Source organism: Macrotis lagotis, chromosome 1, assembly GCF_037893015.1.
Source record: "Macrotis lagotis isolate mMagLag1 chromosome 1, bilby.v1.9.chrom.fasta, whole genome shotgun sequence".
In the NCBI taxonomy this organism is placed as follows: domain Eukaryota; kingdom Metazoa; phylum Chordata; class Mammalia; order Peramelemorphia; family Peramelidae; genus Macrotis; species Macrotis lagotis.
The window spans coordinates 927153890-927175723 of record NC_133658.1 but is presented as its reverse complement, the minus strand read 5'-3'; the positions used below and the strand labels follow the sequence as shown (position 1 = coordinate 927175723).

The window sequence follows — 21834 nt, the reverse complement described above, 5'->3', positions numbered from 1 at the left end:
TAACCCTGATTGCCTCACATCCCGGATGATCTCCAGTCATCTATATTCACATTTGGTCACTAGACCCAGATGACTCTAGAGGAGAAAGTGAGACTGGGGACTTAGCACAGCCCCCCCCACCAATACATGGACAAACAGCAGCAGCAGCCAAACCTGGAGATTTAGAGAGAGATGTCATGGTTTGTGTAAGTACACGGAGAACGATTTTTTTTTTCTTTGCAAGGCAATGGGGTTAGGTGGCTTGGCCCAAGGCCACATAGCTAGGTAATTATTAAGTGTCTGAGCCTGAATTTGAACCCAGGTACTCCTGACTCCAGGGCTGGTGCTCTATCCACAGTGCCACCTAACTGCCCCTATGGAGAAAGTTTATAATTTTCTTTAGGTTAGAAACAAAATAACAAAAAGTTTTATCCATAAAGTTTTATTCTCTAGGTCTAGGATTTTATCAAACCCATGGGTGGATGGTATCTTTAAAGAGACTAATGAACAGCTTAATGAGGAAGCAATATTTATAGAAATCTCACAAAGGATCATAAAATTTTGGCAACCAACCAATCAGGTTACACATTAGTACATAGAGGTGTTTTTGATTATTTTATGACTCTCTAACCCATCCATAAGATCTGTTCTTTGTCAGATTTGGCAAAGATCCAATTAACAACAGGACTCCTGTGTCTGACTTCATATGTTATTATCAGATAGGATATAGATTTACAAAACATTGGGATTTCTTCTTTTTCAAAATGTCATAAGTAGGGGCGGCTAGGTGGCACAGTGGATAAGGCACCAGCCCTGGAGTCAGGAGTACCTGGGTTCAAATCCGGTCTCAGACATTTAATAATTACCTAGCTGTGTGGCCTTGGGCAAGCCACTTAACCTCATTTGCCTTGCAAAAACCTAAAAAAAAAATGTCATAAGTATAAGAATTTATTCTGGCTTTTCTAGAGATAACAGAGCAGGATGATTATAACAGTGAAAGCCTAAACTTGCAGATGCAATTTCCAGGTAGTTCTACACAGACAGAGCTGCCTTTATATAACTGGAGAAACACAGACCTTGAAGCCAGAGGCTACCAGTCAGACTTACAAACCCTGATTAGAGACTGAGAGCCCACTATAGGATCTAAGAGATTCAGACTTAGACAAACATGAGCTGTAACGTATGTCTTGGGACTCAGGTGTCCTGAGATCTTGACCTCAGCTCCTTAGGACAATCACATTGTCTTCAAGTGAAAGAACATCTCTTGGGAAATAAAAAACAGACTGAAGGAAATACCCCCTCACTGTTAGAATTGGGGTGTAGAAGGTTGAGAATTGGTCACAGTGTAAATGTTTTCAAGTTGGAGGTGAGTTAAGTATGGATGGACAAGTCCAGAGCCAAGAGGGGAATGGCTGGAAGAACCAGGAAGAGGTAGACTGGATATATCCTTCAGAGGAAAAAGAGTCTGACCTGAGAAGAATTGGGAGGCCAGAAGATTAGGGGCCAAGAGGCCCAGTTTAATCCAAGCCAAAATTGTAAACAGAAAAATGGCTTGTCTTCTTCCACCTAGAGTCCTGGCTAATCTTTGCTTCCCCTCCTCCCTCTGTCTCTTCCTCCCTTGTCCCCTTCCCATCTGAGGATGGGGACCACCCCACCTTCTTAGTTCAGATGTGGGGAGGTGAATGTTCAATCTTGCCTTTTGATGGTCAAGGCCATTTAAGGTAGATCCTAGGCCTCCATCTTGAGGAGTTTAGCTCTCTAGCTAGGCAACCCATCCTCCCCTCTGTATACAGAAATATCAGTAAATGTGCTTGTTAGCCTCATTCTGTTCTGCTCTTTCTTAAGGACAAAAAATGTGGTCACTTTTGTTTTTGAGTAGGAAAAACTCTGGAAAAGTTAATACATATTTATTCCAACAGGTCCAGACTCAAAAAGAACCTCTTTCCATTTGGGGTTGCTGCCTCTTTTGCCAGATTCTGTTGAGGAGGATTGGAGTCTCAGATCAGGGTAAGGAGGGAGACAGAAGTAGTAGAGCAATGGGGAGGGGAGATTTTGGAGATGACCAGCCAAATGAGTGTGGCCCAGGTGGAATTCTGTTCCTAGTGTATAGATTGGAGGGCAGGGCAGGGTGGGACTTTCCAGGTTGGTGGAAATTAAGCATCTGGAGCTGAGATCGTTCTGCCTTCTGGGAGCTAGCACTACACATGCAGGAGATTGGTAGCTTTCCCTCCATTTTTCATCTTTTGGCTGCCCTCTCCAGGGGCCTCAGCTTTCCCTTTGACCTCTTGTGTCCTCCAGGCTCCCTCCTTTGTCCAGGCTTCCTGTCACATCCCAAAGGTCCTTGGAGGGGACCTCCAGATTTACCATTGGGTCATGGTGAACTGACCTAATGTATCTCACCCCTAGCATCAGATGAGAGACCCTTGAGTCTGGGATCTTCGACACTCTGCCTGGTTTCCTCCAGCGTGGGATCCCAAACCTCTTCTGCCTCCTGATTTGCAGTAGGAGGATTGGCAAGGGACATGAGGACAAAGAGGGGAAGTAAGAGAGGAGGGGGGCAAGTCCTCTTCCTGTACAGACCAAGTTCACTTCCCAACTGACCCTTCTGCTGTGGATGGGGGTCTCTCCCCTGCAGGTAGATTTTATAACCACTCTGAGATCTCAACCTCTATCATTCCATGTAGATCAGTATCCAGCCTAAGAAGAAAAGACAACGACAGTGTCTCCCCAACACTGAGATCCTTCTTCCTCCCTAAGTCAGCTTGCAGAAGATCAAAGCCTGTTCCAAGAAGAGAGCCTATAAACAGAGAGAATGGCCCCTGGGATTCAGAGAACCCCCTCCCAGGTGAGTGCAGTCCATTCCATTCACAGATCTGACCAGTATTCCAAGAGAGCCAAGGAGGTTTCCCCATTAAGACAAAGGTCATTCTTGGCAGTGATGTCAGCAGAGCAGAGATTACCCTCTAGGTTCTGCTCTTGTCCTTTTACCTCAGGTCATACATGTCTTCCCAGGTCTCCCTGTATCCCTCTTAATTACCAGGTCAGTTCAATGAGCATTTAGAAAGTGTCTCCTGTGGACCCAGCCCTGCTCCAGCCTACTGGGAATACAAAGGAAGGTTTAGAAAATGCTGCTCCTTGCCCCCCAGGAGCTCACAGTCCAGTTGGAAGAGAACATCTCACTCGCTGTATCCAAACATGCTCTCTACAGTGAGGACAAGAGGCACCAGAGAGGAAAGACTCCAGCAGTTTGGGGGAGGAAGAAAAGCTTGTTTTCAGAAGGTGAGATTTCTAAGATGTGAAGGAAGCCAAGAAACCCAGGTGAGGAGAGAACACCTTCCAAGCAGGAGAGGCCATCATTGGAGTCAGGCTGGAAGGTCTTGGTCAAGCAGGCCAATGTAGCAGGTTCAGACAGGAGAAGAGAACCAAGGGGGAAAAGCCTGGAAAGGGTCTGGGGTTGGTCCTGTGGTGTCTGTTGTGGGCTAGGAGTCAAAGAAATAGTGTCTCATTTGTTCCTGTTAAGAGTATTGTCAGGGTCCTTGCCAGGGACAACCAAAATAAGACAGCCCAGATTTCAGACTGATAGTAAACTGGTTTATTTATCCACCGAAGAATGTGACAAGCTCCATAAGTGGGTGATGGACACACATATCTCCCAGTTCCCCAGATAACAGATAGAATCTCTCCTCCTGAACTCCATGACTTGCACTTGGGTAGGATACATTAGGGCTTATATACAGACTTTTAAAAAGTTTTGTTAAGATCAGGGTAGGGGCCATGGATAGGAAAAGGTACATTGTTAGGGAAAGAAAAAAGATGTGAATTTAGAGTTAGAAAAGTCTGTCAGAAAGGCTGTTAACAGAGCTACTGACACCAGTCCAAAGAAAACTATATCCTTGATTAGTCAGACAGTTGATCGACATTTGCAGAGCCCTTGTGCTTCTTAGAACAACAGAATAGGATGTGAGTTCATGAGTTTCTCAAGTGATGGGGGAAAGCAAGTACAGAAAGAAGGGGATGCTGAGCACATGAAGATGTCCAGTGTACATTAATTGGAGTCAGTGGTGTTTTCTCACAAATTCACTTTTTTTCTGTGAGAATAAATTTATTTTATTTTTTTAATTCTCATTTTGTACAAATTTTTTTACATTAATAAAATATTCTTGTTTAAGAGTAAACGAAATACCCCCCTCCCCCCATGAATATATAGACTTGTTTGATCGATAAAGTAAAAGGGAGAGAAAAAAAATTAAAATAAAAAAATAGTAATAATTGTAGGTATGGCCAGGTGGCGCAATGGACAAAGCACCAGCCCTAGAGCCATGAGCACCTGAGCCCACATCCAGCCCTGTAGACCCAACAATCACCCAGTCGTGTGACATGCAAGCCACCCCAACCCCACTGCCCTGCAAAAACCAAAAAGAAGGAAAAAAAAGACCCAAAATAAAATAAAATAGTAACAATAGTAGGGGTGGCTGGGTGGCAGACAGAGCATTGGCCCTTGAGCCAGGAGCACCCGGGTCCAAATCTGGCCTCAGACACCCAAAGACCACCCTGCTATTGTGGCCCCAGGCCCATTTGCCCTGCACCCTCCCCCAAATAATAATAACAAAAAATGTGCTTCAGTCTTTGTTCCAACACCAACAACTCTGTCATGGATGGATCACATTCTTTATGGTAAGTCCATCGCAAAAGTTACTTCCATATTTTTCCAACGTTGCCATTGCTGATTGCAACTCCCTCCTTTCTTATTTCTCCACTACCATGTACTATATTTTCTCTCTCCTTTCACTCTGACTCTGCTGTAGGGTCGCTGAGTGGTGCAGCAGACAGATCCCTGGTCCTGGGGCCAAGAAGCCCTGAGCCCCCATACCACCCCTTAGGCCCAGAATCCACCTGGCCCTATGGTCCTGGACAGGCCTTCCAATCCCAGCCCCTTGCAAGAAGTAAAAAATAAAATGTGTTATATCTGACCACTCTACCCCCTATGGTCCATCCTCTCCTCCTTTATTCATATCCCCACCCCTTCCCTCTGCTCCCCCCCCCTCCTTCTTACTCCAGATGGCTATACCCCATTGAATATATATGTTGTTTCCTGTCCTAGCCACCTCTGATGAGATCAAAGGTTCCCTCATTCCCCCTTGCCTCCCCCCTTCCATATCATTGCAATAGCTCATTGTAATAAAGAAAAAACTTATTATATGAAATATCTTGGCCTATTCCCCCTCTCCTTTTTCTTTCTCCCATTACATTTCCCATTTTTTCTATTGACTCCATTTTTACACCATATTTTATCTTCAAATTCAGCTTTCTCCTGTGCTTCATCTATAAAAGCTCCCTCTACCTGCTCTATTAACTGAGAAGGTTCATATGAGCATTATCAGTGTCATTTTTCTATGCAGGAATACATGCAGTTCATCATCAAGTCCCTCATATTTCCCCCCTCTCCTTCAGTCTCCATGCTTCACCTGAGTCCTGTATCTGAAGATCAAACCTTCTGTTCAGCTCTGGCCATTCTAACAGGAACATTTGAAATTCCCCTGGTTCATTGAAAGTCCATCTTTTTCCCTGGAAGAGGACATTCAGCCTTGCTGGGTAGTTCATTCTTGGCTGCATTCTAAACTCTTTTGCCTTCCAGTATATTCTATTCCAAGCCCTACGAGCTTCCAGTGTAGTTGCTGCTAAGTCCCGTGTGATCCTGACTGCAGCTCCACGATATTTGAACTGTGTCCTTCTGGCTGCTTGTAATATTTTCTCTGATTTGGGAGTTCTGGAACTTGGCTATAATATTCCTAGGGGTTGGTTTTTTGGGATCTCTTTCTCGGGAGGATCGGTGGATTCTCTCCATTTCTATTTTGCCCTCTGCTTCTAGAATATCAGGGCAATTTTCCTGTAGTAATTCTTTGAAAATGATGTCAAGGCTCTTTTCCTGATTATGACTTTCAGGTATTCCAATAATTTTTAAATTAATCTTTCCTAAGTCTGTTTTCCATATCAGTTATTTTTTCAATGAGATATTTCACATTTTCTTCTAATTTTTCATTTTTTTTGGTTTTGAAGTATTGATTCCTGATTTCTGGTAAATTCATCAATCTCCCTGAATTCTATTCTTTGTCTGAAGGATTTGTTCTCCTCAGAGAGTTTTCTTATCTCTTTTTCCATCTGGCCAGTTTTGCTTTTTAAAGCATTCTTCTCCTCAATAACTTTTTTGAACTGTTTTATCCATTTGACCTAAGCTGGTTTTTAGCATGCTATTTTTTTCAGCCTTTTTTTTTTGGATTTCCTTGACTAGGCTGCTGACTTCATTTTCATGTTTTTCCTGCATCTCTCTCATTTCTTTTCCAAGTTTTTCTTCTAACTCCCTCATTTGATTTTCAGAGTCTTTTTTGAGCTCTGTCATAGCCTGATCCCAGTTTCTGTTTTTCTGGGAGTCTTTAGATGCAGGAGCTTGTCTTTCCTCATCTTCAGACTGAGTATATTGATCCTTCTTGGGATCATAGATAATATATTTCTCAATGGTGTTCCTCTTTTTTCTCTGCTTGCTCATTTTCCTAGCCTAAGCCTGTTTTGGGGGTGCTTCCTGAGCTTTTGGGGCACTCCCACAAGGGTCTCAGTGTGTGAGGCTCTGTCCTCCCTCCTGGTCTGTGAATAACCATATGCCCTCCCATCTGCCATGGGCCTGAGGTGGAGGGGGCCGCTGCTGTTCTGTGTGGGGGGCCTAGACTGTGATCAGTATCTGAATGTGTTCAGAGCCCCAGAGTCCTGTTCCAGGGGCAGAGTACAGAGCTCTGCAGGCTCTCTCTCTTCACTACCCTCCCTCACCTCAATGGGCTCATGCCCTGGAGGCTCCTGCTTAATGGCTCCGCCTGCTTCTGTTCCTGGATCTGGGCTGCTGAAAGACCATGCTGCTAGCTGTGTGCCTGTGTGCCCTGGGGGCTGGGCTCTGGCAGAGGTCCCCCACTGTTTCCCCACTTTGTACCTGGTGCTCCATGGGGTGTAGCTCAGGAGACTACCCCACTGCTGTGAGCTGGGGCTCCCAGCGCCCTTGGGCTGCCTCCAGGAGCCTGAAGTTCTTTCCCTCTGGCGGGCTGCCCCTCTGGCAGGCCGCCCCTCCGATCCCGGGGAGCAGAGCCTTTCTGCTCTTTTCCAGGTTACCTTGAGTAGGAGAACTGCTTCTCTGGGTCCCTTTGTGGGTTCTGTCTCTCAAAAGTTTAGTTAGAGTCCTTAGCTTATGAGGTTCATCAGAGAGTGCCTAAGACTGGATCCTTTCTCATTGCTATCTTGACTCCACCTCCCACAAATTCACTTTTGGTAACTGTTCCCCATTAGCTCTATGAAAATCTCAGTGGTAAAGTTGGGGTTACTATTGCAGATAATGCAATTGTGCTTCTCAGAGTCAAAGGAAGAAATAGATGGGGGCGGGCTTGAGAGTAGCAGTTGAGGAGAAAAGTTTGAGGGGTCAGGATCCTGGAGAGCTGAAAGAAGCCAGATTTATGGCAGGAAGTGGGGGGGCTTCAAAGACCACTTCTAGTTCTTAGAAGGCTTATCAATTCTAGTTGAATATATCTTACATATACTCTTCAAATTTGGCATTTCAACAATATGTTTACAAATGATGAAGAAAAGAATTGGGAGTATCATTGGATCAGAATGACTGTCCTGTATCTGAAGGCAATCAGGCTAGATTGTCAAACTGAAAAATGAATAAAGTGATGTTCTATGAAAGATAATTCAGAATTGAATTCACCTAAATTGATGTTATTGGCAAGAAGTTTATGTTATTTATATTATTTTATTCTAATAATTGTTTTATAATAGAGCTTTAAAGACATGTATTCAATTAGGTTTATTTTGCTTTAAAATCAATAATAATTATCATAATAACTTTGTTGGATTAAATTCTTCTTATCTGTAAAGTTGTTTGGGGCCTTAACAAGTAGGTATTTGGGGGCTTTCTTTTCGGCAAAGTCATAAAATCTTAGTAGGCTTGGAAAGAAATTGCCTTAAAAGGTATTGAAATCATTTAAGAAAATTAGAAAATTCCTCCTGGAATATAATTTATGTCAATTATAGGCTTGAACCAACTCAGTCTCAACAGAACCCAGTCTTGAATCAGAATGGGGCCCCTTCCTTAAATACAGTTGACAAGGTCAGAGCTTGGATTTCAGAAAATCAAAAAGAACTCCAATCCCCAGGATCTAGAAGCTCAATCATAGTTATTCAACCAGCTTTTCTTAAGCACTAGTTATGTGACTGCCAGTGTGGGTAAAAACCCCTGCCCTCAACCAGGTCACATTCTAATGGATTTCATCAAATTCTCAAGTCAACAGATTTTATTAGGCATCTGGTGTGAATCAACTCAGAGGCTGTAGGGATTCTAAGAATTAAAAGAAAAAAAGACAATCTGTAAATAAGTCTGTACACATACACACAGAGAATACACATATGTACACAATGCGCATATGCCCACATACACATAAACACAGTACAATACATAAATGCATGCATTCTTGTCTATACTCATGTATACACGTTCCAATGCCAGGAAGTACAGTGGGTCGAGTTCTTGGCCTGCATTCAGGATGACCTGTGTGTCAATCTGGCCTCAGGCACTTCCTAGAGACCTGAACTCCATTTTCTCCACTATAAAATGGTGACAGATAGACTTTGTAACAGTTAATGAGATTATAAAGTCCTTGGGGTTAGCACTTGTTAGGCACTTAAGAAATGTTTTTTCCCCTTTTTTTTGGTGAAAAAATAAGGGTTAAGTGATTTGTCCAGAGTCACACAGCTAGTGAGTCTCAAGTATCTAAAGTCAAATTTAAACTCGGGTCCTCCTGACTCAAATGCCCCTACTCTAATAACTGCACCACCTAGCTGCCCCTCCTTGTTTCCTCTTTAAAAATATGTATAAGAAAAAATTCAGGAAATCAAAGGGAGAAAGTGGACCAAGAAAATCTTATAAAAGATAGTGGTCAAGAGTGTTGAAAGAGGAAGAGAAGTCAAATAGGATGAGGACTGAGAAAAGACCAATTTACCAATTAAGAGAGTTCAGGGATAAGTTTGGAGAGGATGCTTTCAGGAGAGTGAGGATGAAAACCAGTCTGTAAAGGGCTAAGCAGTGAGGGGGGGGTGCTGCCCAGTGGAGAGAGCATTGGGATCAGGATCAGGAAGACTCATCTGTACTTACTAGCTGTTTGACCCTGGAAAAGTCACTGTACTTTGTTTCCTCCTCTGTACAATGAGCTGAAGAAGGAAATGGCAAACTACTCCAGTGTCTTTGCCAAGAAAACCCAACTGGGGTCTCAAAGAATGAAAAGAGAAATAAAAAACAGGACGGAAGCCACAGGAAGATTACACAAAGTGGTTTTGAGGAGAGAACACAAAGCAGTTTTTCAAATAAGCATTTATTAAGTCCCTGCTGTGTAGAGAATGCTGGGCTTAGTTGAGGTCATGAAAAAAGAGTCTAAAAGCAGTATGTATCCTCAAGGAACTTACAGTCTAAGGAGGAGACAGCAAACACCCAAGAATTAAAGAAGGAAAGTTCTACAATGAGGAGGAGCTGAGAAAGGCTTCCTGTGGAAAGATGGGATTTTGTAGAGACCTAAAGGAATCCAGAAAGCCAAAATGAGGAGCCAGAGAAAAAAGCCTGAAGTAGCGAGATGGTGTAAGAAGGCCAGTGATATCAGATCAAAGAACAGGTGGTAGGAAGGTGGAAGAAGACCAGAGAAATAAGTCATGGGGCTTTTAAAGGAAAATGAGATAAGAGTATTTGAGTAGTTAATAGTCAATTGCATTTATTAATCAACTATGTGACGGGCAATGTGTTAGGGCCTGGGGATTAAAATAGAAAAGAAAAAAGACTATTCTGTCCTCAGGGAGGTAACACTTTTAAGGTGAAAACCACACCAAAAGGAAGAGCTTCAGAGAGAAGACACTAGACCTTGGGACATCAGGGCAACAAATGTCAAGTCCCAAAGTAGGGCAGTCAGAGCAAATGGAAAGATAAGGAAGCTAAGCCCTTCTTTATGTGGAGGTTTGGAGAACATAACCTCACCACCCCTTGATGGTGAGGAGAGAATGTGGGAAGATGGAGCAGGAAAGATGTGGAAGTGATTCTGTTAAGAACCAGTTAGGGCGAGCAGCTAGGTGGCACAGTGGATAGAGCACTGGTCCTGGAGTCAGGGGGACCTGTGTTCAAATCCAGCCTCAGACACTTCATAATTGCCTATAATTGTGACCTTGGCAAGTCACTTAACCCCATTGCCTTAAATAAAAAATTTTTAAAAAGGAAAAGAAGAACCAGTTAGGGATATAATAGATTACAGTGATCACTCCATATCACAACCCTCCATCACAGTTTCAATATATATAAATCAGCATAAAAATTAAATGGGAATTTTGGGGGAACTTTGTGGAAACTGCAGACAATATACAAAAACCAGCCAATGACACAGCACCTATGACCAAATACTGGAGCCAAATTTTACAATGAGTTTCTATAAATATGCAACAAAAGAAGATGAAAAAAGGGGTGGCTAGGTGGCGCAGTGGATAAAGCACCGGCCCTGGAGTCAGGAGTACCTGGGTTCAAATCCAGTCTCAGACACTTAATAATTACCTAGCTGTGTGGCCTTGGGCAAGCCACTTAACCCCATTTGCCTTGCAAGAACCTAAAAAAACGAAAAAATGAAAAAAATCCAGACTTCTTTTCTGATACAAAAGGAGGGCCAAAAAATTTTAGTAAGATTTTCCAGATTCCAGCATGACAACCCTAACCATTATGCTGTGGAGGGGATAACTATAACTATAAATCATTAAAATAATGACCTTCATATTGGGATTGTGTTCACACTATGAACAAGTAGAATGCAATAAAGAATGACTTATTTGATGCCATGAAAAGGAAAATTTTTATTTGATTTTTGGGAATCTAGAAACTTAGAAAAAGATTAATAAATTCATGAATTGCTCAGAATAATAGAAATAAAGTTATAAGTGAAATATAAATTGTAAATGGAACATAAATCAGATGTTTTTAATAAGAAATCAAAATGACAAAAAAGAAAAAAGGTTTTTATCAAAAGAAAAAGAATTGGTCCAAAATAATAGAACTTCTGAAAAAGTGATTCATATCAATCTTCCAGAAATAGATGAACCTCAACTATCAAGTCCTTTGGACAAATATATATTCTAAATGTAGCAGGGTTGAAAAATAGATAGCCCCTCCCAAGGATCAAAGGATTTGCAGATGTTGCCACTCTCCTGTACTTCATCAATTAGTCTGCTAATTATTCTCTTAACTGCTGATCTCCAATGTTCCAGAAGCAAGTTTAAATAATTTATAAGAATAGAGAACACTTCTTCACTTGGCTGGAAACAGTCTCATGCCACTCATTTGAGGTCAGATTATGAATAGCTCTTCAGAATTCTTTTCATGCTTTCATCTACTTAAGATTTTATTTCAGACTTTTAGGAAATTTACCAAATAATTTCTTTGCTTTCTCCTTAGTGATAAATGGTAATGTTTTCCTCCCCAGAATATACAATATTTACCAATTTCTTACAAACCTTTCATAGAGTTTTTGTTTTATTTTTATTTTTAGGTTCTTGCAAGGCAAATGGGGTTAAGTGACTTGCCGAAGGCCACACAGCTAGGTAATTATTAAGTGCCTGAGGCCGGATTTGAACTTAGGTACTCCTGACTCCAGGCCAGTGCTCTATCCACTGTGCCACCTAGCCACCCCATTTTATTTATTTATTTTTTTTGTCGTTCAGATTCCAATGGCTCTGTCTCTGGCATGAGTTGTCTTTATCATAAGTCTGCTAAAGAAATTGCTTAATATTTTTCCTACAGTTGCTATTACTAGGTATCTTTCCCTCCACTGTATTCCTCCCCACTCTCATTTATTCTGTTCTCTCTCTCCTTTCACCCTGTCCCTGTTCAAATGTGTATTGTATCTCTCTCCCATGATCTTCCCTCTCCTATCATCTACTCCTCCAATTCCCTTATCTCATCCCTTTCTTCTCATTTTTCTCTAGGGTAAGATAGATTTCTGTACCCTATTGAGTGTGAATGTTATCTCCTCTCTGAGCCATTTCTGATGAGAATGAAGGCTCATTCATCCCCCCCCTTGCCTTCTCCTGTTCCACTCCATTTAAAAAGCTTTTTCCTTGACTCTTATGTGAAACATCTTAGCCCCTTCTTCCTCTCTTTTCTCTTCCTCCCAGTACTTTTCTTTATCTCCCATTAACTCCATCCTTTTACTATAGTATACCATTATATTGAACTCCTTCCTGTGTCCTGTCTATATATACTCCTTCTAACAGCTCTTATAAATGAAAAAGTTCATATGAGCTATCAGTATTTTCTTTCCATGCAGGAATACAAACAGTTCAACATCATAAGTTCCTCAAAGTTAGTCCTTCTCTTCCATTCCCTCTATGGTTCACCCGAGTCCTTTACTTGGAGATCAGACATTAACTCTAGTTATTTCCATAGAAAAGTTTGAAAATTCCCTGTTTCATTGAAAGTCCATCTTTTTCCCTGAAAGAGGAAGTTCAGTTTTGCTAGGTAGTTGATTCTCAGTTGTAAACCAAGATCTTTTGCCTTCTGAAATATCATATTCCAATCCCTACGAGACTTTAATGTAGATGTTGCCTTATCCTGTGTAATCCTGACTATAGAGCCACGGTATTGTTTGTTTCTGGCAGCTTTTAGTTTTTTCTCTTTGACTTGGAAGTTTTGGAATTTGGGTATAATATTCCTGGAAGTTTTTCTTTTGGGATCTCTTTTAGGGAGTGATCAGTGACTTGCCTCAGTTTCTATGTTTACCCTCTGCTTTTAGGATCTCAAGGCAATTTTGCTGTATTATTTATTGAAAAATGAAGTTTTAAAATTATCTCTCCTGGATCTGTTTTCAAGGTCAGCTTTTTTTTCCAATGAGGTATTTCACATTTTCTTCTAATTTTTTTATTTGGAATAGTTTTATTTTTTCCTGATTTCTCGCAAAGTCATCCTTTAGTTCTGTTCTGCATTTGAAGGAGTTATTTTCTGCAGAGAGATTTTTTAATCTCCTTTTCCAGCTGGCCAATTCTGTTTTTTAAGGCATTCTTTTCCTCATTTGTCTTTTGGGTTGCTTTTTTTTCCATTTGGCCTAAACAGGTTTTTACCATATTATTTTCTTCAGTATTTTTTGTATTTCTTTCACCAAGCTGCTGATTTGGTTTTCATGATTCATCTGCATCTCTCTTATTTCTCCTCCCAGTTTTTCCTCTATCTCCCTTAATTACTTTTCAAAGTATTTTTTGAGCTCATCCATAGCCAGAAACCATTTTCTATTTTTCTTGGAGGTTTTGGATACAGAATCTTTGATTTTGTCATCTTCTGAGTCTTACGTGGGATCAAAATAATTTTCTGTAGTCAGATTCTTCTTTTTCTTTTGTTTGCTCATTTCCTCAGCCTATGTTTGATTTACCTCACTTCCAAGGTTTTGTGACATTTTCAGGTCACCCCACTGGGACTTTAATTCCTCCAAGGTCATATGAGAGGCTTTGACTGCTTTCTTGCCTGTGCTTTGATATACGGATGGCCACAGGCCCTCCACTCTGCCCTGGAGATGTGAGGAGAGTCCCTGCTCGGCTATGGTAGTGTGGAAACCCAAACTGCAACCTGGATTTGGGTGTGGGCTAACAGCTGAGTCCTGCCCCAGGGAGAGCAGAGGGACCTCTGCAGTCACCCCTGACTCCCTTACCATTTGTGGGCTGCACTCTGGAAGTGCAGGCTGATTTCCCCAATTCCCACTATAGGTTCTCACCACAGGGATGCTCTGAGGCTGGCACTCACTCTGCACTCACTCTGGTGGGGCAGAGTTCTCTCACCACCCCTTCAAGCTGTTCTTGGTGATCCCAAGGCCAGGAGTCTGGAAACTGCCCCCTCTGCCATGGATCCAGGTGCCCCCAGGGATCTAGGTACTCGGCTGGCTATACTACACTGAGGCTATGGCTGTGGCTGAGGCTATACTCTTAGAGCTTTTTCCAACCCCTGTTCCTGGTGAAACAGAACTTTCCCATGGGACTTCTAAGTTGTCTTAGACTGGGAAATCGTATCACTCAGTCTTTCTGTGGGTTCTGCCCCTCTAAATTTTGACTAGTCATAATTTGATGACTTTTGGTATTTTGGAGGGAACAAGTTTCGGGGAACTCCTGCCTTCACACCACCATCTTGACTCTGTCCCCTGAGTTTTCTTAATTTATCATTTATGACACTGTGGTACGAAATTTCATATGACCTCCTTAATTACATACAGGCATTTCATAGTAAAACATTTTTCCATTTTATATTACTCCAATGTGATTCTACCATCAAATGTAAAATGCTTTTCTCAGTATTTGACCAGGCTCTTTAATGACTGGTTTCAAGTGTTGGTTGGCTCTGGCACTTATAAAGATTATATGAGTTTCAGGCAAGTCCCTTCTGAGGTTTAATTTCTTCTGATGAGGATTAGACTAGATGAATTCTGGAATCCCTCTAAATCTTTTGACTTTTGATGGCTTAGGAGTTGGTGACATTCAAAGATGTGGTTGTGGACTTCACAGAAGAGGAGTGGTGCCTCTTGGACCATTCTCAAAAAGAGATGTACAAGGAAGTTACACTGGAGAATGTTCAGAATCTTCTCTCCCTTGGTAAGGACCATTTCCTCCCTTTGCTTGGTGTTAATTTTCAAAGAATAGATTCATATTCTGTTGTATCTCAGCCTCAGAAGCTACATTGAATGTTCAGTTATCTGTATGCACCCAATTCTCCATTCACTTTGGTCTTGGCTTATAACCTTTTCAATATAAGTAATTTTCTATCAGTTAGATAGATAACTGACCTTGCTGCCATGTCCATATCTGGGCCAAGTGTCTGACAAAGTCATTGAAAACCTCATGCTAAAAGAGTGGAAGAAGATTCTGGTAAAATGGTAGACTAGAACAAGAAATATTTGACTATGCAAGAATCTCCCCACAATCAAGAAAAAAAGTCTCCTCAAATTGAATTTTGTGCAGCAGAAGTGGTTGGTTTAGGACAACCTAAGACAATTTGACTACTTTGGGGAAGGACTTGACTTCTCTGGGTGGAGGTTGGACCCAATTAAAGTAGAAACACCTATAATAAGATCTGCTAAATCAGCAAACATTGAGCTCTGTGGCCTCAAGAGCTTTCACCTCAGGACAGTTGTGAGGTTCAGACAGATAAGGGAAAGATGGAAGGACCCTTTGCCATGTTTGCCTTGACATAAGACTGTTGTGCTAACCAGACATCGTCCCAAATTGACTGTGACCAAGAAGCTCTGAGTCCATACGTGGTGTATAATGTAGTAGGAGTACAGAGATCTTACTGGCTGTGGGTATTTGCAAAAGAGTAGGGCCCCTGGTTTCATTTTCTGGGCACAGGAATGAATTGAAGTTTTTGGCTGCAGACCACAGATAGTTTGTTTTAAGAGAGCGACTTGGAACCCTGGTCTTGACTCAGAAGTAGAAAGATGTGTCCAAGATTCAGGCTCCAGACAGAGCTATGTAAATAACACACATCTCAGGACTAGAACGTGGCAGGAATAATAAGTGGCTTCAAATAAAGTAAAAATAAAATTAAGTTAGCAAAGTAAACATAACCTGACCGTAGATAGTTACTATAGGGATAGAGACAATCTGGGTTATACTCAGAAGAAGAAAGTGACTTTTTAAAAGCCACTCCTACTTCAAAGAGAAATGTCAATTGGTTTGAAGCCCAAAAAGAGATTGAGGAAAAATTAGAGGGAAAAAGGAATCATCAAGATAATCAAGAAAAAAGCGAAAAAAAATCAACCAGTTTTAAAAGAAGAGAAAAATAAATTCTTAACAACTTCACAACAAAGAATCAGGCAAAAGAAAGTTAATGATATTATGACACATGAAGAAATACTAAAACAAAACCTACAGAATAAAAACAGAATACAATATGAAGCCTCTCATTAGAAGAACAAATGATAGTGAAGACAACATAAGAATTGTTGGACTACTTGAAAGTTATGATAAAAAAAAGTCTAGATACAATATTTCAAGAAATTATTAAGGAAAATTGCTCTGAAGTTCTAGAATAAGAGCAAAAATAGAAATAGAAAAGTAAAAGCTTCTGTACACCCTCTAAAAGAAATCTCAAGGTGAAAATTTAAAGGAACATCATAGACAAGTTTCAAGGTCTCCCAGGTTAAGGAGAAAATGTTAGAAACAACAAGAAAAAAACAATTGAAATACCGTGGAGCTACAATTAGGATAACATAATACCCAAAAGTTTCTACATTAAAAGACAATAGAATTTACAAAAAAAAAAGTTCAGAACTCAGTGGAAAATTGGACATAGAAACACCAGTCCAAAAAAAGGGGAAACATTAAACACTAGTTATAAGGGACTCAGGTCATGCTGTTTGCTTTTTTATATATGAAAATGTTATCTGTACTTTTTAAAATGTCATCATTACTTGGGTAGTTTGAAAGCTTGGATAGGGAGAGGTAAAAAGGAGTAATGATCACATACGAACAAGTCCTGAAAGGGAGAACTAAAACAGGAAGCAGATGAAAGTGTGAGACTGATGGTGCTGGAACCTCAATCTCAAGGGATTAACAGAAGAGGAAATACAATATCTATATTAATCTATTTTAGAAAAATAAATTAAACAGACTATAAATGAGCTTCTTAAGGACAAAGCCCATGACCCCATTGATTTATAATGGAATTCTGCCAAACATTTAATGTTTATACTACCAAACTCCTTTTATGAAGCAAACATTGTATTGATACCTAAACCAGAAAGAGTGAAAAAGAGGATTATAAACAATATCATTAATGGATATGAATATAAAAATTCTAAATAAAATACTAGTTAGGAGATTACATTACATTACAAAGATTATACATTGTGACCAATTGGAATTTATACAAAGAATGCTGGAATGGTTTAATATGGAAAATTATTCATATAATTGATTATGTCAATAACAAAAGTAACCAAAAAACTTGATTACAATCAATGAAGAAAGAACTTTTTTTTTAGGCTTTCTTTTGTCAAGGCAATGGGGTTAAGTGGCTTGCCCAACTCAGGTACTCCTGACTCCAGGGCTGGTGCTCTATCCACTGTGCCACCTAGCCACCCCAAGAAAAAAACTTTTGTTAAAATACAACACTCATTTCTATTAAAAAACAATTGAAGGTATAAATATAAATTGATTTTTTCTTCAATTGATTAAAAAAAATTATCTGAAACCACCAGCAAGCATTATTTGTAACGGGAATAAACTAAGATCCTTTGTTCCACTAGGATTCCCACTTTCACAAATATGATTCCATATTATATTGGAAATCTTAGTAATAACAATAATAGAAAAAATAGAAGAGATAAGAATAGGGAATGGTAATAAACACCATCTCTTTTTGCAGATGATATGTTTGGAATACTGAAAAGATTCACCTATAATTTTAACATCATCAGAATATAAACTAAACCAACATAAATCACCAGCATTCCTATATTTCACCAACATAATCATACAAGAAGAAATAGTAAGAGATTCAAAGTACCTTTAGACAGTTTAAAATTTCTGGGAGCATAGCTGCTAAAACAAATCCAAGAAGAACATGATCATTAATATGAAAACTTGTATAGAAATAAAAACAGGTTTAAATAAAAATTGAGAAATATCAATTGTTCATGGCTAGTTAGAGCCAATAGAATAAAATCCACAATTTTACCTTAATTAATTTATAGATTCAGTGGCATTCCAGTTAAACTACCAAGTAATTATTTTACTAAACTAAAAAAAAAATAATAAAATTCTCTTTGGAAGAACAAAAGTTCAATAATATCAAGGTATGGTGGAATGATTTTTTTCTAAAATTAGGATATTAAAAGTGTAAAGAGATAGGAGGAAGGGGGAGGTAGAATGGGATAAACGACATCACATGAAGAGGTACAAAGAGGTACAAAGGATCTATTGCAATAGAGAGAAAGAAGAAAAGAGGTGAGAACCACCTGAATCTTACTCTCATTGGATTTGCCTTGACAAGGGCTTAACATACCCACTGAATTGATTTTAGAAATTTTATCTTATCTGTCAAGTATTAAAAGAGGAAAATGAAGGCAGAAAAGGGAAAGGGGAAAAAAAGGGGAGGATGGTATATAGAAAGAAACACATTGAGGGAAGTGGTATTCAAAGGATACAGGGAGGAGAGATAAGGCAAAAGGAGGGGAGATAGCATGGAGGAATGATTATAACTGAGAATGTGAATGGGATGAACTCTTCCATAAAACAGAAGCAGATAACAGAGTGGATTAAAAACCAGAATCTTATAATATGTTGTTCACAAGAAACACATCTGAAGCAGAGAGATACATACAGAGTAAAGGTAAAAGACTGGAACAGAATATATTATGCTTCAGCTGAAGTGAAAAAAAGCAGGGGGTAGCAATCCTTATCCCAGACAAAGCAAAAGCAAAAATAGATCTCATTAAAAGGGTTAAGGAAGAAAACTACATCCTCCATCAAAGGTACCATAGACAATGAAGAAATTTCAATATGAAACGCTTATGTACCAGCAGTCTAGCATTCAGGTCCTTAGAGAAGAAGCTAAACGAATTACAGGAAGACAGAATCAGCAAACTATTGGTGGGAACCTCAACCTCACTCTCTCATAATTAGATAAATTTAACCATAAAATAATTAGAATGTTAGAAAATTTAGATATGATTGACCTGGAGAAAATTGAATGGGGAGAGGAAAGGAATATACTTTTTTTTTTTCCTGTGGTGCATGGCACCTACACAAACTGACCATATATTAGGACATAAAAACCTTAGAATCAGATGCAGAAAGGCAGAAGAATATGAAAGTAGCCAAGAACACAAAAATGTAAATGAAGAATGCTTAGAGGTACTAGATGTTAAACTCTGTCCTAAGGCAGTTATTATCAAAACTATCTGTTTCTGGATAAGAAATAAATCAAACAATGGAAAGGAGTAGGAATGCAATTTGCAGTTGTAAATAAATATAATAACCTTGTTTTGGGCAGGTTTAAAGACAAGATTTGGGGAATCAGAATTCATTGTTTGGGGAAAATGTTAGAAATCTGGAAAGGAATATGACAGAAATTGGGCATAGTCCAATATCTTACACTATTTGAAGGACAATAAAACATAGTGATTATTGGACTTATGGGGAGAATAATTGAAGAATAAATGAGATTAGAACAGAGTGACATGTCAAATGGAAATTTGAATACTTTAAAATGTTTTATACAAATAAAAGAAATTTAGTCAAAATCTAGAAGGAAAGCATCAAATGGTGGGGGGACGGAGGGGTTGGGAAGTTATAGACAATTTCTCAGATAAAGATTTCATATCTCAAAGAGATTTGTAAAATTGATAAGAATAAAAATCATTCCCTTTTGATAAATGGTCAAAGGATAAGAAAAGGCAGTTTTCTAATAGAGAAATCCTAACAATTTATAATCATTTAAAAAGATACTTTTAATCATTATTGATTAGAGAAATTTCCATTAAAACAAACTTGAGATATTTTAACTCTTTCAGATTGGCTAAAATGTTTGAAGGGCAATATGCCATATGTTGGAGATGATAGAAAAATCTGGACCTTCTTTCCTAGATTTGTGATCTGTTCCTATCATTTTGGAGAGCAAACTGGAAATATGTTCGAAGAGTTATTAAACTACCTACCCTTTAACCCAGTACCACACTAGGTCTATTTCCCAAGTTGATTAGGGAAAAAGGAAAAGAACCTATATGTTCTAATATATATGTCACTCTTTTTTCTGGGGGGCAAAGAACTGGAAATTTCAAGGATGTCCTCAATTAGGGTATGGTTAAACAAGTTGTAGTATATCATTGTAAGAAATGATGAGCTCAATGATTTGAGAAGGACATGGAAAGACTAGCACAAAATAATTTAATGAAATGAGCCAGAACCAAGGGAATAATACTCTAAATAAATACAGTAAAAGCCATATTGTTTTAAGAACAACATATGAGTATCTTATGGTAACCATCTCTTGGGCAAGGAAGAGAAAAAAAGGAAAATAAAAAGAAATTTACCTAATAACTTTATCATATATTTAATACAAACATCATTCATTATTGATATGCTTTTTCATGTGGAATCTTTTTTTTATTATGCTAATGTATTATGGAAATGCTTATTTTATTCCATGAATTAAAATTAAAATAAATAAAAAGTCTAACAAATTAATGATAATAATGAAAAACCTATCTGATTCTGGTTATGAGATAGAAAGGTAGATCAATAGAACAGAGCAGACATATACATTGTAGAAAATTATTATAGTAACTTTATAGTGTTTGAAAATTATCTATAAAGACTTAAGTTTTTATGATAAGTATTCATTATTTGGTACAAATTTTGGGAAAAGGCTGAAAAGCTGTCTGGCAGAAATTGGGCAAAAAAGCAATATCTTACACATTTTACTAAGATAAGATAAAAATGGACACATGATCAAGATGTAAAAAGAGACATTTTAAGAAATGAAAAAGAACATGGAACACATTACCTGTCAGACTTAGGGGATAAGTAAATAATTTATCATTAAACAGGAGATGAAGAACATGGTGAAAAGTGAAATAGATAATTTCAAATATATTAAGTTAAAAATATTTTGTATTTTAAAAAAAATGTAGCCAAGATCAGAAGGAAAGCCAGAAATTGGGAAAACATTTTATAGACAGTTTCTCGGGTAAAGGCCTTATGTCTCGAATACATAAAGGACTTTGTCAAATTTATAAGAATACAAGTCATCCCCCTCCTCTTGATAATGTTCAAAAGATTGAAACAGTTTTCCAATGAAGAAATCCAAAAAAATTTATAGTCATGTAAAAAAATGCTCTAAATCATTATTGATTAGCAAAATTCAAATTAAAACAATCTTGAGAGATAATTTTTAGGATACAAATTCATTATTGATGGAACTGTGAACTGATGCAGCCATTATGGAGAAAAATCTGAACTTATACTTGATAAGTGGTAAAACTGTATATATGCTTTGATCCATCAATACCACTATTAAGTTTGGTTTCTAGGATGGTTAGAAAAAAAGGAAAAGAACTTATATATTCTGAAATATGTATAGCAACTCTCCTTTTGGTGATAAAGAACTGGATATTATGGAGATGCCCATCAATTAGGGAATGGTTAAAGAGGAATTGAGTACAACCTGAGGGAAATGGTCAGTGGCTTCAGCAGCCATACATATGGTCTGTTGAGAGCACTGCAGAACTATTCAGTCCATCTCTCCAGGATCATTTCCTATTCTCTAATCAATGTGATTCCTTCAGTACTGAGTAGCTGAGATGCACCATAGATATGTGACCCATATATAGCCTTGAGGGCATCTTGAAAGTATTTTGAATTGATACTCTCAGCACCAAACTGGATTTCATCTGCCTTCTTCCTGGGCCCAGAATCCTGAATTTCTCTCAACTTTGCTAGCTCTTAACATTTTTGGAATTGGATGTTGACTTCTTAGAATTGGATGTAGTTTCCATCTGTTGTCAGCTTCATCAAACCACTTTGGATGTCTACAAGAGTTCTGGCCCAGGTGAGTAAAGGTGAGGCTGTACAACAGATCTCTGAAAGCTGCCCACTTCTTTTCTGCTCAGATGTTGAAAACTGTATTGGCAGAGCTTTCCTTCTGGGTTAGAAACCATCAAGTTGATCTCCCATGGAGAGCCCTCTAATCTGTCGACATTCAGTCTGGTCTTCATTTTGCCTTGTGACTGCTGCTTTGGTTGAGAGTGAATGTTTAACTCGGAG

The 21834-nt window shown here is 38.9% G+C and overlaps 1 protein-coding gene across 5 annotated transcripts in view; it reads left to right on the top strand.

The window, feature by feature from the left end:
• Window positions 1-21834, top strand: part of LOC141511181 (uncharacterized) — a 47139-nt gene that overhangs the window by 6029 nt on the left and 19276 nt on the right. For 3 of the 5 annotated variants that reach the window (XR_012475287.1, XR_012475286.1, XM_074220436.1), the window contains exons 2-5: window positions 1899-1986; window positions 2664-2824; window positions 3126-3258; window positions 14535-14661. Coding sequence is in view for 3 of the 5 variants with exons in the window: in XM_074220436.1 (XP_074076537.1) it covers window positions 3175-3258; window positions 14535-14661 (211 nt within the window). In the remaining 2 variants the exon portion in view is untranslated. Of the gene's footprint in view, window positions 1-1898; window positions 1987-2663; window positions 2825-3019; window positions 3259-14534; window positions 14662-21834 lie in introns of all 5 variants that reach the window. The other 2 variants (XM_074220442.1, XM_074220449.1) reach the window with 2 other exon arrangements.